General features: G+C 35.8%; 1 protein-coding gene across 1 annotated transcript in view; it reads right to left on the bottom strand.

The window, feature by feature from the left end:
• The window catches only part of LOC127672475 (cytochrome P450 3A13-like), a 93,244-nt gene that overhangs the window by 16,563 nt on the left and 59,792 nt on the right, over positions 1–16,889 (bottom strand). Inside the window, exons 8-9 of the mRNA XM_052167621.1 lie at positions 8,353–8,480; positions 7,526–7,595 (exon numbers count right to left, since the gene is read on the bottom strand). Of these exons, the coding sequence (XP_052023581.1) occupies positions 7,526–7,595; positions 8,353–8,480 (198 nt within the window). The remainder of the gene's footprint in view (positions 1–7,525; positions 7,596–8,352; positions 8,481–16,889) is intronic.

Genomic DNA, 16,889 nt, shown 5'->3' with positions numbered 1-16,889 from the left:
TTGTGCAGATAGTCAGTTGTTAAACTTTGCCCAGACAGGATAAGAGAGTCCTTCATAATTCTTGCTTCACTTAAGCTCTGACAGATATGTTGGGTTCAGAAGGCTAAAGGTGGATGTTTCAATGTTATAGAGGCAATAATTGGGACATCCAGGAAGCCAGCTGTCTCTGTCAGTTCCAGCACTTTCTATATACTCAAGTAATACTTATCCCATCTCAGGTTTTGATGGGGTTAAAGACTAGGGAAGACAAAGAATTAAACTTAAGTTGTTTAGCATTAGGAAGATACTTAGGCATAAGATATTTTTCAGTTAATTTAAAAATTAGAATATAAAATGGTTTAGATGCCAAACTCTAAACTCCCCAGTATAGTTAATTGAATACTTTTGTTCTGAGTTGCCAGACTTAAACAGAGTGGACTATTTGAATGTAACTCTTACTTATTAATTTCATCATATGTTCCATAATTGTTCATTCTGTATGTTGTTGATTATTAAAGAGAAAGAGCCTTCTTGCTTAAATAAAAATGAGAATTTTTGTGGTTTGGTCTTCTGCTATATATTCCAATGCTAACTACTGCTTCTCAAGGTCTGGTCGCTTCTAGGGATGAGAGAATCTGTACATACAATTTCTCCTTGATCCTTAATTTAAAACTATTGGTTAAATAAAGATGCTGACAGTCAATTGCTGAATAGAAGTGCCAACATTGGGTTAGGGTTCCCAAGCTTGGGTTCTGAGAACCACAAGGGGAAAGAAGGTGGTAAGAGGAGGAATCTACCCTGGAGTACAGTTCAATAGGCTCAGGATAGCAAAGATGAAACAACAATGGTGGAATGACATAGCAGAGATATTCAGGCCTCAAGTGATTGGACAAAAGTCAGCAGGATGGAATAGGACCACCAGGGATGCCAGGAAAAGTTCTTGTGTGTGCCTCTCTCAAGAAAGTGAAGGTCAGTAAAAACTTGAGACAAAGAAGTGTCACAAATCTTGCTCTACATACAAGCCTTTCTAACAGTTGACTCCTATTTACTTTCCCTCTAAACATCATGTGTGTTCCATGGATACACATGTTTTGCCTCATTATGTGAGTCTGTCTTAGCAAAACTCTATGTGAGATTCTATCAGCTGATATCACTCTGCCAAAGTGCCAGAGTCTACAGAAGTGTCAAGAAGCCACCAGCATATGAGTAGAAATTTTTTGGTGTGTTTCTGTCTATGGAGTCGTGACAAATGGACCTCAACAATTCATGTAAGTTGAAGCAATACTTTCATTAAGGAACAATCCTTCATTATACATCCTTTCACAGGCTTGGTTTAGAAAAATATCTTTTCACTTTTGTCCACTTCAGGAAAACACTCCTTCATGTGTTTTCCCCAGCAAAACACTATCAGAAATCTGGCATTTCAAAGAAACCAGAAGTTTCCAGTTCAGACATATGCCCAGCACTAGGCCAAATTAAGACTCATTATAAATATTATGGTTGGGTGGTTTTTATCTAGGAACTGTATAACAAATGGCACAGCAGAATCCCAATGTAAGATTAAATGTTTTCTACTACACATCACTATTTGGTATATTCTCAGATTACTCTTCATCCTACTGTAGGGATATTTATGGATATCTAGACTCACCTATGTCTTATTCCCAAAAGCATAGATGTCCATCAACTGATAAACTAAGAAGAAAATACAGTACTATACATTGTACAATATAATATCTGTCTTATGAAAACCGAGATTGTAATATTTGATGTAAAATGACATATGAATGAATCTTGAAATACTTATTATGCCTTTGATAATATAAACACAAACTGCAAATTACACTTGACATTCTTTCTCATATATGTATGTTAGCTTTCTCTTTTGGTATGTGTACTTAAATAGCTGTACAACCCAGAAATCTCCTAACTGGTCCTTAGACTGTTTATGGGAAGGAAGACAAATGTATAAGGGCTATAATTGACAAAACTAACAATGATACAGAAAATTTTTGGAGCACTCACTGAAGGAGTAAATGGGCACACCCTGGTTCACACAGACAACCTGGGGCAAAGCACGCTAGGGCTGCAGGGACACCCAAGAGGAGGGCAGCACATTAGCAATCTGTAACAGGGGAAACCCAGCCATCCAGTGTTGCAGAAATAGCCATATAACCTCATAGGAGGCACAAATACCAGCCAGAGACAAGACCAACTAATGCCAGAAATAACAAGATGGCAAAGGGCAAATGCAGGAACGCTACTAACAGAAACCTAGGCAATAAAGCAGCATCTGAACCAAGCTCTCCAACATCAGCAAGCCCTGATTATGCAAAAAAAAACACTAGAAAAAAATTTGAATTTAAAATCACTGTACATGATGCTGCTAGAAGAACACAAAAAAGAACATAAATGAATCTCTTAAATACAGGAGAACATGAGTAAGATAGAAACCCGATTAATGGAAACACAAAAATCACTTAAAGAAATTCAGGAGAATAAGGCTCAAGAGATAGATGCCAATAAAGAAGAAAGAAAGATAGTTACCTTCTTTTATCAAACCCAAAAGAAGATAACCACTAAAATATAAAAATAACATCGAAAATGACAGGAAGTAATAATCACTACTCCTTAATATCTCTTAACGTCAATGGACTCAACTCCCCAATAAAAAGACATAGACTAACAGACTGGATGAGGAAACAATACCCTACATTTTGCTGCATACCGGAAACACACCTCATTGTCAAAGACAAAAACCCCCTTAGAGTAAAAGGCTGGAAGTCAATTTTATAAGTCAATGGTCTCAGGAAATGAGCAGAAGTAGCCATTCTAATATCAGATAAAATTGATTTTCAACCTAAAGTCATCAAAAGAGATACAGAAGGGCACTTCTTGCAGGTCAAAGGAAAAATCCACCAAGAAGAACTTTCAATTCTGAACATCTATGCGCCAAATGCAACTTTACTAAAGCTCAAAGCACACATTTCACCCAACACAATTATTGTGGGTGACTTCAACACTCCACTCTTCTCAATGGACCGATCAGGAAAACAGAAACTAAACAGGGACACAATAAAACTAAATGAAGCTTTGGACCAATTGGACTTGACTGATATTTATAGAGCTTTCCACCATAAAACAAAAGAATATACCTTTTTCTCAGCACCTCATGGTACCTTCTCCAAAATCGACCATATAATTGGTCACAAGACAGTCCTCAACAAATATAAAAAGATCGAACTAATTCCATGCCTCCTATAGGATCACTATGGAGTAAGAATAGTCTTCAATGGCAACAAAAACGACAGAAGGCCCACATACACATGGAGGCTGAACAATAATCTACTCAATGATACCTTAGCCAAAGAAGAAATAAAGAAAGAAATCAGAGACTTTTTAGAATTTAATGAAAATGAAGGCACAACATACCCAAATCTTTGGGACACAATGAAAGCAGTGCTAAGAGGAAAACTCATAGCCCTGAGTGCCTCCAAAAAGAAAATGGAGAGTGCATACATTAGCAACTTAAAGACACACCTGAAAGCTCTGGTACAAAAAGAAGCCAATTAACCCAGAAGGAGTAGAAGACAGGAAATCATCAAACTCAGGGCTGAAATCAGTCAAGTGGAAACAAAGAGAACCATAAAAACAATCAATGAATCCAGAAGCTGCTTTTTGAGAAAATAAACAAGATAGATAGACCCTTAGCCAGAATGACAAAAGGGCAGAGAGAAAGTATCCAAATTAACAAAATTAGAAATGAAAGGGGGATATAACAACAGAAACTGAGGAAATTAAAAAAAAAAATCATCAGATCCTACTACAAAAGCCTATACTCAACACAACTGGAGAATCTGGAGGAAATGGACAATTTCCTAGACAGATACCAAATACTAAAATTAAATTAGGACCAAATAGATCATCTAAACAGTCCCATAACCCCTAAAGAAATAGAAGGGGTCATAGAAATCCTTCCAACGAAAAAAAGCCAAGGACCAGATGGCTTCAGTGCAGAATTCTATCAGACCTTCAAAGAAGACCTAACACCAATACTCTTCAAACTATTCCACAAAATAGAAACAGAAGGAACACTACCCAATTCCTTCTATGAAGCCACAATTACGCTGATACCAAAACCACACAAAGATCCCACAAAGAAAGAGAACTTCAGACCAATTTCCCTCATGAACATCGATGCAAAAATACTCAATAAAATTCTTGCCAACTGAATCCAAGACACATAAAAACGATCATCCACCATGATCAAGTAAGCTTTATCCCAGGGATGCAGGGTTGGTTCAATATACAGAAATCCATCAATGTAATCCACTACATAAAAACACTCAAAGAAAAAAACCACATGGTCATTTCATTGGATGCTGAAAAAGCATTTGACAAAATTCAGCATCTTTTCATGCTTAAAGTCTTGGAAAGAATAGGAATTCAAGGCCCATATCTAAACATAGTAAAAGCAATATACAGCAAACCGGTAGCCAACATCAAACTAAATGGAGAGAAACTTGAAGCAATCCCACTAAAATCAGGGACTAGACATGGCTGCCCATTTTCTCCTTATCTTTTCAATATTGTACTTGAGGTACTAGCTCGGGCAATTACACAACATAAGGAGGTCAAAGGGATACAAATTGGAAAGGAAGAAGTCAAACTATCATTATTTGCAGATGATATGGTAGTCTACCTAAGTGACCCACAAAACTCCACTAGAGAACTCCTACAGCTGATAAACAACTTCAGCAAAGTGGCAGGTTATAAAATCAACTAAAGCAAATCAGTAGCCTTCCTATACTTAAAGGATAAGAGGCTGAGAAAGAAATTAGGGAAATGAGACCCTTCACAATAGCCACAAACAGTATAAAGTACCTTTGGGTGACTCTTACCAAACATGTGAAAGATCTATATGACAAGAACTTCAAGACTCTGAAGAAGAAAATAGAGGAAGACCTCAAAAAATAGAAAAACCTCCCATGCTCATGGATCGGCAGGATTAATATAGTTAAAATGGCCATTTTGCCAAAAGCAATATACAGATTCAACGCAATACCCATCAAAATCCCAACTCAATTCTTCATAGAGTTAGAAAGAGCAATTCTCAAATTCATCTGGAATACTAAAAAACCCAGGATAGCTAAAACTATTCTCAACAACAAAAGAAATTCTGGAGGAATCCATATCCCTGACCTCAAGCAATATTACCGAGAAATAGTGTCAAAAACTGCATGGTATTGGTACAGTGACAGGCAGGCGGATCAATGGAACAGGATTGAAGATCCAGAAATGAACCCACACACCTATAGCCACTTGATCCTGGACAAAGGGGCTGAAAACATCCAATGGAAAAAAGATAGCCTTTTCAACAAATGGTGCTGGTTCAACTGGAGGTCAGCATGCAGAAAAATGCGAATTGATCCATCCTTGTCTCCTCCTACTAAGCTCAACTCCAAATGGATCAAGGACCTCCATATAAAGCCAGATACTCTGAAGCTAATAGAAAAGAAACTGGGGAAGACCCTTGAGGATATCGGTACAGGGGGAAAGTTCATGAACAGAACACCAATAGCTTATGCTCTAAGATCAAGAATTGACAAATGGGACCTCATAAAATTACAAAGTTTCTGTAAAGCAAAGGACACCATCAAAAGGACAAATCGGCAACCAATGGGAAAAGATCTTCACCAACCCTACATCAGATAGAGGGCTAATATCCAATATATACAAAGAACTCAAGAAGTTAGACCCCAGAAAACCAAATAACCCTATTAAAAATGGGGTACAGAGTTAAACAAAGAAATCTCACCTGAAGAACTTCAGATGGCGGAGAAACATCTTTAAAAATGCTCAACTTCACTAGTCATCAGGGAAATGCAAATCAAAACAACCCTGAGATTTCACCTTACACTAGTCAGAATGGCTAAGATTAAAAACTCAGGAGACAGCAGATGTTGGCGAGGATGTGGAGAAAGAGGAACACTCCTCCACTGCTGGTGGGGTTGCAAATTAGTACAACTACTCTGGAAATCAGTCTGGCAGTCCCTCAGAAAACTGGGACTTCTGAAAGATCCTGCTATACCACTCCTGGGCATATACCCAGAGGATTCCCCACCATGTTATAAGGATATATTCTCCACTATGTTCATAGCAGCCCTATTTATAATAGCCAGAAGCGGGGAAGAACCCAGGTATCCCTCAACAGAAGAATGGATGCAAAAATATGGTATATATACACAATAGAGTACTATTAAGCCATTAGAAACAATGAATTCATGAAATTCTTAGGCAAATGGATGGAGCTGGAGAACATCATGCTAAGTGAGGTAACCCAGTCTCAAAAGATCAATCATGGTATGCACTCACTAATAAGTGGATATTAGCTTGGAAAACTGGAATATTCAAAACATAATCCACACTTCAAATGAGGTACAAGAAGAACGGAGGAGAGGCCCCTAGTTCTGGAAAGACCCAGTGTAGCAGTATAAGACAAAACCAGAACAGGGAAGTGGGAAGGGACACGTAGGAGAACAGAGGGAGGGAAGGGGGCTTATGTGACTTTTGGAGAGTGGGGAACCAGAAATCATTTGAAAAATAAAATTTGAAAAGGGGAAATCATTTGAAATGTAAATAAAAATATATTGAATAAAATTTAAAAAAAGAAACAAATTTAACAACCACAGTGTTTCCTTTCATCATTAGTATACTAGATCGCAATGAAAGAAAAAATAAAGGTTCCAAGTCTCTTACATTGGCAAATACTTATGCCACCTAAAACCACTGTACATCCTGATTAAATGCCATGGAAGCAGATTTCCTGGAGAAGTTTCTAATTCAATGGTTCTGCATGAATCTGAGAAACAGCATTTGGCTATGCAGTAAATGCATACATCATACATGAATTTTGGGCTAAGAAAGTCATGCTTACAAATGGCTTTAAGATTACTATAAATGTAATACTATTTAAGTATAACTTTCCCTCTTACTCTTCCCATGTCATATTTGCACTTACTTCCAAATCCATGGCCTCCAATTCCTTGAGCGTCATTGCAACATGCACACAAATGAATAATCATAAACATATTACCTAATGAATTTCCTCAGTGTTATCTTCATGTATTTCTTTCTAGGGCTGATATCTATATATTGGAAAGCTATTCAGGGGGCTCATTCTTGGGGAAAATTCATTATCTCTGTACCTTGTTATGTAAGGATGAGTCCTCCAGAGATTTCCCTCCCCTATTAGGGACACCAAACTTTATTTTTAAATAATCAGGTCTTTTTTAGGTAATCAGGTTTATGAGATTTCATGCAAGTAGAGTCTGCCATATATAGAAGGCACAGTAATCTTAAGAATATGAGCATTTTTATACTGTGTGGTTTTAGAAAGTTCCTGAGGCTGCTGCATATAAGACCACATGTCTGGGCTTTTCTGAAATTTAGTAGACTGCCTTCTATACTTGAATATCTCTTTATATGTTAATAAATATCCCTTATTCTGTGAATATCTTTAATATCCTAATGTATCTATACTTACCTGTATGGGAATCATCCACATTTTTGGAAATTTTGCAGTTTATCATCAGCTGAAGAAGATCTACTGGGTTCTGAAAGTAGACAGAAATATCAAAGGGAGATATGTGTTTTGGGAGCTTAAAATGGAAATCTAACAATGAACTTAAACAGTATTATGAGACTATACATTATTTAATGTAAGAATATAGCTACTGTTGCCTGAATCACTGGTAAATAAAAACACTCATTACATTTTGGAGAACGAGATGGGTACTCTGGTCTAGTATCATGCTGCCATGCCCAAAACTTTTTTTTCTCATGGCTTTCTCTGATTATGAGCATCTCTAGTTGATGATCACAAGCCTCTTGATGAATGATTAAAGTTCCTTCTCCTGTCATAGATACTTATTTAGAAAGCAATTCTGCACACAGAATATGTCAATCTCTCATTTCCTTGACACGTTCTTAACCCGCATCCCATAATTATTAACAGCTGTTTGTGACTCTATTAGAATTCCTGGGTTTTATATGATTATCTAAAATGCTCCAAACCCCAGACTACTAGAAAAACACTGGTGACATCTCAGGCACAATACTGACTCCCAGACATCCTTCTGCTATATTTTTTCTCTCAGTATCCCTTGCCCAGCATATAGGCTGCATTAGGCAAAACTTGGTTATACAATTGTCAATCCCTATGGTCAAACATTACTGCCCAAGTTCTAGGCAAGCCACAACTAAAACTGAATAGACTAAATTCTTCAAATATCTCAATAGGGTCTTCTCTGGGGGAATGTGTGGCTTTTGACATCATTGCCTTTGAATTAAAAGAAATTTTCACATATTTACCTCTTGGGTATTTTCAAGCCGATATTTTTTGGTCTTCTCTACAAATTTTTTAAAAAATGTTATAGCATCACTTGGATATACGGAAATGTTTAGTTTATTATATATTCGGTAAAGAAATGGAAAGAGTGCTATAAAAAGAGAAAAAATATGATGAAAATACAAACTTAAGTTTTTGACAGACATTTTATTTAATAATGTAAGAATTTAATAATTTAAGTGAAATAAAACTACAGGAAATATTGTGGTAGAAATGAATGTAACTATAACATATAGTCTATCATTCTTAAGAGTAATTGAATTTTAAATAAAACACAAACTAAGAATTCAGCTCCAGATAGATTCATGGTGGAGTTTCATGAAATATTTAACAGACAATTTATATCAAATTTCACATGACTTTCCAAAACTTAGAAAATTAGTTTAAAGTGGAAAATTGTATCTGGGAGCTTCTCCAGTCCTCTTTCTAAAATCAGAACAATTTTTGGAAAGAATCCTGTATAGAAACATGAATTAAATGTGCCATACATGATCTTATCAGCAAAACATTTACCACCTGAATGCAGAAACATGAAATTAATCTTGTTATATAGCAATAGGCATGCTATCCGGTAAGACATGAGAGAAAAAAAACCAAAATACACAAACAGAGTTGGAGTATTATGAAAAACTTCAGGGAAAATTAATGTTCTCAGATAATTATCAATAGCATAGAATTCCCTTAATTTTATGAAAATTTGTCAATAAAAACTAAGAAGTAACCCAGAAATTGAGGGTCAAAGGATTTATTACTTTCAGGAAAAGGGCAATGGAAGTTTGCTTGCTCTATCTTCACTTCTATTCAGCTATTAGAATCACAAAACAAGAGTTTGAGTCCAAAACATATTAGTTTGAGAGAATATTGTATTATTACACAGAATTTGCATAAAAATTTAGAAATAATTGTAGTGTTGGTGAAGAATTCCACACCCTTATACATGCCAGCTAAGTATGCTATCATGAAGCACCATCCCTCTCTGGGATTAAGGAAAAATTTTGATAGTAGGTCAAATAGGTCAAGGATTGTATTATCCCTACCACTATTGTACTATTTTTGGCTCAAAAATCTTCCCCAACACACCATATACAATATTATCCCCATACTTTTGCACTCATATCTAACACAACAAGCAATGTCAATGTGAATTTTTTAGCAATAAAACAGTATTTAGTAAATCCTTAAAGTTGTCTTCTCTGTTCTATATCTTCTAGTTCACTATAATTTATTATTCATGGGGGCCTATAGCCATCTGGTTCAACCCAGAAATACCAGCTATAAATGCAGTCACAAAGGCCAGAAGGGACTATCATGCCAGGCAACACCAGTGACAAACTGATGGATAAAGCCTAGAGTAAGAATACACTCAAGAAAAGCTAGGAGAATATGGTACCACTAGAACTCACCTATTCTACTACAGGAACCTCGGGACATTCTAACATACATTAACAGAAAGAAAACAACCTTAAATCCAATCTTATGAAGATGATACAAGCCTTTAAAGAGGAAATAAACAAATCCCATAAAGATATACAGGAAAATAAAAGTGGTGAAGGAAATGAGTAAAATTGTCCATGGCCTAAAAAATGAAAATAGAAGCAATAAAGAAAACACAAACTGAGGGATTCCTGGAGAGAGAAGACCTACCAAGAGAACAGGGATACAGTTAGAACCATCACAAACAGAATACAGGGGATGGAAGAGACACATTCTGCCATAGAAGATACAATAGAAGAAATTGATACACCAGTCAAAGAAAACTTTAAATCAAAGGAAGAAAGAAAGAAAGAAAGAAAGAAAGAAAGAAAGAAAGAAAGAAAGAAAGAAAGAAAGAAAGAAAGAAAGAAAGAAAGAAAGAAAGAAATCCTGACACAAAACATCCAGGAAATCTGTAATATTATGGAAATAGAAAAATCTAATGGCAAAAAGAAGAGAAGAAGGATATTTCCTATCTCAAAACACCACAAAATATCTTCCACAAAAATCACAGAAGAAAATTTCCCTAACTTAAAGTAAAGATTGCTATAAACATACAAGAAGCTTACAGAACACTAAATGAATTGAACCAGAAAATAAAATTCCTCATGCCACATAATAGTGAAAACACTAAATATACAGAGCAAAGAAAGAGTGTTGAAAGCTACAAGCTTGATAAAGGCCAACAAATATATAACGGCAGACCAATCAGAATAAGAGTTGACTTCTCAACAATGATTCTAAAAGACAGAAGGGCCTGGACAGATGTCAAGAAGACCTCAAGAGAAGACAGATGTCAGCTCAGATTACTATACTTAGAAAACCTTTCAATTACCATAGATCTAGAATCCAATACATTCCACAACAAAACCAAAATTGAACAATATCTTTCCAGTAGTTTAGCCCTATGGTAGATACCAGGAGGAAAATTCCAACCGAACAAGTTTAACTACACTCAAGAAAACACAAAATTAATAATTCCACACTAGCAAAACTAAAAGAAGAGAATCATTTTTCTACATGCACACACACACATACTATTAACAGAAAAATAACAAGAACTAACAATCATTGGTTATTTATATCTTTCAATATCAATGGACTCAATTCACCAATAAAAAGACAGAGGCTTACAGAACAGTTGTGAAAACAGGATTTATCACTCTGCTGCAAACAAGAAACACACTTAAGCCAAAACAATAGACACTAACTGTATAAATGGCTGGAAAAGTATTTCCAAGAAAACAAACCCAAGAAAACAGCTTTAGTAGCTATTCTAATATCCAATAAAATAGATTTTCAGTCAAAATTAATAAAAAGAGACAGGGAAAGTCACTTCATACTCACCAAAGGAAAGATATACTAGGATGATGTCTCAGTTCTCTCTATGTGCCAAATGCAAGGGTATCCATGTTCATAAAAGAAACATTACTAAACCTTAAATCACACAATGAAGCCCACACATTGATAGTGGGAGACTTCAAGATGCTACTCTCATCAATGTACAGGTCATCAAAACAGAATATTAACAGAGACACAATGAAAATAACATAGTAGAAATCAAAGGGAGCTAATAGACATATACATAACATTTCATCCAAGCAGAAAAGAATATCATTTCTACCCAACACCTCAAAAAATCTTCTCCAAAATTGAACATATACTCATTTAAAGGAAGCCTAGACAGAGTCAAGAAGATTAAAGTAACATTTTATATATCATAATAGGACTATGGAATAAAACTGTACTTCATGAACAACAGAAAGCCTATAAACTCATGGTGTCTGAAGAACTCTTTCCTCAATGACCACTAGTTCAAAGAAGAAATAAATCAAAGGCCTTCTAGAATTCAATGAAAATGAAGCTACAGCATACCCAAGCAATAAATGCAGTGATAAGGTGATATCCCATGGCACTATGTTCCTTCATAAAGAAATATGTGAGATCTCATACTAGGAATTTAACAACACACCTGAAAGTACCAAATCAAAGAAGCAAACCCACTCAAGATGGCAGGAAGTATGCAAACTTAGAACTGAAATCAATCAATTAGAAATAAACAGAAGAATACAATGAGTCAATGAAATTAAGAGCTGGTTCTTTGGGAAAATCAACAAGATAAAAATTCTCTTAGCTAAACTTACTATAAGGCAAAAAGATTGTGTTCAAATTAAGAAAATCAGAAATGAAAAGAGAGACATAAAATTAGGCACTGAGGAAATTTCAAAAAATCATTAGGTCTTGCTTCAAAAGTCTGTATTACACAAAATTGGAAAATGTAAATAACATGGATGATTTACTAAATAGATACCACTTTCCAAAGTTAAATCAGGATCAGTTTAACTATTTAATACGGCCTATAACACCTATGGAAAAGAAACTCTCATTAAAAGTCTCCCAATTGAAAATGCCCTGGAACAGATGGCTTTAGTGCAGAGTTTACCAGACTTTCAAAGAAGACTTAATGTCAAGACTCCACAAACTATTCCATAAAATATGTAAAAGGAATATTGTCAAGCTCATCCTTTGTGTCCACAGGCAACTTTATATCTACACCACAAAAAGAGCCAACAAATAAAGACGATTTCAGACCAAATTTTGCTATGAACATTGATGCAAAAATACTCAACAAAATATCTACAAACCAAATTCAAGGATATATCATCCACCATGATCAAGTATGCTTCATCCCAATGCTTCAGAAGTAGCACAATACACAAAACTTGTCAATGTAATCTACCATATAAACAAATGGAGAGAAAATACATGATGTTTATTGTCTCATTAGTTGGTAAAATACCATTTGACAAAATCTAGTACCATTTTATGGTAAAAGTCATGGAGAGATCAGGGACTCAAGGCAAATGCCTAAACATAATAAAGAGAATATATAGCAATCCAAAAGCTAACGTCAAATTAAATGGAGAGAAATTGAAAGCGATTCCACTAAATCAGGGGAAAGGCAAGTCTGTCCACTTTCTCCATATCTCTTCAATACAGTACTTGAAGTTCCAGATAGAGCAATAAGATAATGTAATAAATTAAGGACTCCATTGCATTGTGAATGTCTTTTACATCTAGAGCTTTTACTCCCTTATGCACTATCCAAGGTCCCTACAGGAAATCAGCCCAATTTCTCAATTTTCAAATCTTATATAATTTCTATTTTTTGAAAATCCTTGTATATCCTTTCACACTTTTAGTAATATAGTCTGTCCTGGTGTATAGGATCTGATTCTAATTTTTCTGAAAGATGGATCTGTTCCGTATGATGTAGGTACATACTTTACCTCTCTTTTTCTGTTTCTATTAAACCTTAATGCCCAGATCTTCCTCGCAGTTTTTCACTTTACCATATGTTTCTCAAATGCTTTTGTATCTCCATTTCCCTCTTAGTAACACTATCTCAATTAGGCCCATCATGGATTAATTTTTTTCTTTTACCCTCTCTTTTTCTACCTACAGTAGCTAACATATCATTATAAAGAGAACTTAAACTTTTTTCTACAATATCTTTTTGAAATTTAAAGAAGGACTAATGACCTTTTTTTCAATCAACCACTACTCTACTGTCATTGAATGTTTTCTAATTGATAGAAAATTTATTCTTCAAAGGCTGATCACCTTCCAGAGGATCACTGGGGTGAGAACTAGGAGCACTGAACTCGTGCCTCCAGAAGAAAACATCACCACAACTGCTACATCCTATGCTTTCCTGAACAGTGGGAAAATCTCCAAATGTAGAGGGAAAATGACATGAATTAACAAAAATTATAATAAAATGTAACCATTTATATAACTACAGATTGGCATTTCTCAATTTTAAGCATACTTTATCAATTCTTCCTCAATGTTACAGTACCACAAATGAACAAAATGTACAAAATAAACTTAAGCAATCAAAGTGTTTATAAATATGTTTGGAGAATTCAAAGAATAGCTTTTGATTTAATCCCAAAAGAATACTGAAAGTTGAAAGAAATGAACACAACGATTTAGAATGTTAATATGGAATTTGTTAAAGAAATATAAAGAAGAAAAACATAGGGAAATGATGACTGAAAAAAATCATCAAGTCATATACACATTTCAGCAGAAATTCTCTGAATTATAGTGGATCATATAGAATACAGAATTTCAGAGCATGAATGAAAATCAGAGTTGTAGGACCATTAAGTCATGAGTACTAATAAATTTGTTAAACTGTTCTATGGAACATGTAAGTTTTGGGGAGACAAATAACTCAATGAGTTTCAGAATAGAACTATGACACAGATTCTATGTCAAATGGGGAGAAAATTCTCTCATAGTCTCAATAAAATTACAAAAAAGAAGTTCCCAATCTGAAGTATTGGATGGCAGAGAAACGTCTTAAAAAATGCTCAACTTCATTAGTCATCAGGGAAATGCAAATCAAAACAACCCTGAGATATCACTTTACAACAATCAGAATGGCTAAGATTAAAAACTCAGGAGACAGCAGGTGTTGGCGAGGATGTGAAGAAAGAGGAACACTCCTCCACTGCTGGTGGGGTTGCAAATTGGTACAACCACTCTGGAAATCAGTCTGGAGGTTCCTCAGAAAACAGGGCACATCACTTCTGAAAGATCCTGCTATACCACTCCTGGGCATATACCCAGAGGATTCCCCACCGTGTAATAAGGATATATTCTCCACTATGTTCATAGCAGCCCTATTTATAATAGCCAGAAGCTGGGAACAACCCAGGTATCCCTCAACAGAAGAATGGATGCAAAAAATGTGGTATATATACACAATGGAGTACTATTAAGCCATTAGAAACAATGAATTCATGAAATTCTTAGGCAAATGGATGGAGGTGGAGAACATCATACTAAGTAAGGTAACCCAGTATCAAAAGATCAATCATGGTATGCACTCACTAATAAGTGGATATTAGCCTGGAAAACTGGAATACCCAAAACATAATCCACACATCAAGTGAGGTACAAGAAGAAGGGAGGAGTGGCCCCTGGTTCTGGAAAACTCAGTGTAGCAGTATTAGGCAAAACCAGAACAGGGATGTGGGAAGGGGTGGGTGGGAGAACAGGGGGAAGGAAGGGGGCTTATGTGACTTTCGTGGAATGGGGGACCAGAAAAGGGGAAATCATTTGAAATGTAAATAAAAATATATATTGAATAAAAAATAAAACATAAGTACTGTTGAAATGTATTGATATATAAAAACCTTATTGATTACAATTAAAGGAGGAGCAAAAGCTGTATGTTAGTTAAGCCTAATGAATTGCCTAACAAAGTACAATGAAGCCTGCTTGTATTATACAATGGAAAGAACATTTTGAATGGAAGAAAAAGGTGTATGCAGCCAAGAGTCTGAGGGGAAAGAGTTTGAAAACTGCTAAGGCAATTGTTAAAAAGAGGACTGAAGCAAGGCCTGAATGTTCGATTCAGTAAAGTGATAAGAATCAGTTCATGCTTTTCAATAAGAAATCTAAAAATCATTTCAATTCCTTTAGCAAAGCACACAGATTAAGACTGAAAGTAGTGATGCATCCTTAACCTCAGTAGTCAGGAACCTCATGGAGGTAGATCATTATGAGTTTCATCCATCTGGTGTACATAGCAAGTAACAGACCAGTCAAAATCATGAGCCTGTCTACAAACAAACAAACAAGCAGACTAGCAGATTTGATTAGAAATTATAATTTGTCTTGTAGATTTCAAGAAATATATCCAACCATCAAATATCAACATAGGAAATGAGCATGCATTATTATTCTCATATACCAAAACTAATCACCAGCATATAGACTACTTAATGCGTTTAAGGGAACTATGATCCATATAAACTTGCAACTTTTTTTTAATTTATTGATATATTTATTTACATTTCAAATGATTTCCCCTTTTCTGGACTCCCACTCCCAGAAAGTCCCATCAGTCCCCTTCCCTCCCCCTGTTTTCCCACCCAACCCTTCCCACGTCCCTGTTCTGATTTTGTTCTATACTGCTTCACTGAGTCTTTCCAGAACAAGGGGCCACTCCTCCGTTCTTCTAGTACCTCATTTGATGTGTGGATTATGTTTTGGGTATTCCAGTTTTCTAGGTTAATATCCACTTATTAGTGAGTGCATACCATGATTCACCTTTTGAGTCTGGGTTACCTGACTTAGGATGATGTTCTCCAGCTCCATCCATTTGCCTAAGAATTTCATGAATTCATTGTTTCTAATGGCTGAATAGTACTCCATTGTGTATATATACCACATTTTTTGCATCCACTCTTCTGTTGAGGGATACCTGGGTTCTTTCCAACTTCTAGGAATTACAAATAGGGCTGCTATGAACATAGTGGAACATGTATCCTTATTACATGCTGGGAAATCTTTTGGGTATATGCCCAGGAGTGGTATAGCAGGATTTTCTGGAAGTGAGGTGCCCAGTTTTCAGAGGAACTGCCAGACTGATTTCCAGAGTAGTTGTACCAATTTGCAACCCCACCAGCAGTGGAGGAGTGCTCAGCTTTCTCCACATCCTTGCCAACACCCGCTGTCTCCTGAATTTTTAACCTTACCCATTCTGACTGGTGTAAGGTGAAATCTTAGGGTTGTTTTGATTTGCATTTCCCTAATGGCTAATGAAGTTGAGCATTTTTTAAGATGTTTCTCTGCCATCCGAAGTTCTTCAGGTGAGAATTCTTTGTTTAACTCTGTACCCCATTTTTTCCATAGGGTTATTTGGTTTTCTGGAGTCTAACTTCTTGAGTTCTTAATATATATATATTGGATATTAGCCCTCTATCTGATGTAGGATTGGTGAAGATCTTTTCCCAATTTGTTGGTTGCCGATTTGTCCTTTTGATGGTGTCCTTTGCCTTACAGAAGCTTTGTAATTTTATGAGGTCCCATTTGTCAATTCTTGATCTTAGAGCATATGCTATTGGTGTTCTGTTCAGAAACTTTCTCCCTGTACCGATGTCCTCAAGGGTCTTCCCCAGTTTCTTTTCTATTAGCTTCAGAGTGTCTGGCTTTATGTGGAGGTCCT

This window comes from Apodemus sylvaticus, chromosome 22, assembly GCF_947179515.1.
Source record: "Apodemus sylvaticus chromosome 22, mApoSyl1.1, whole genome shotgun sequence".
Taxonomy (NCBI): Eukaryota; Metazoa; Chordata; class Mammalia; order Rodentia; family Muridae; genus Apodemus; species Apodemus sylvaticus.
The sequence above is the reverse complement of the archived record's forward strand: the minus strand, read 5'-3'. Positions and strand labels throughout refer to the sequence as shown.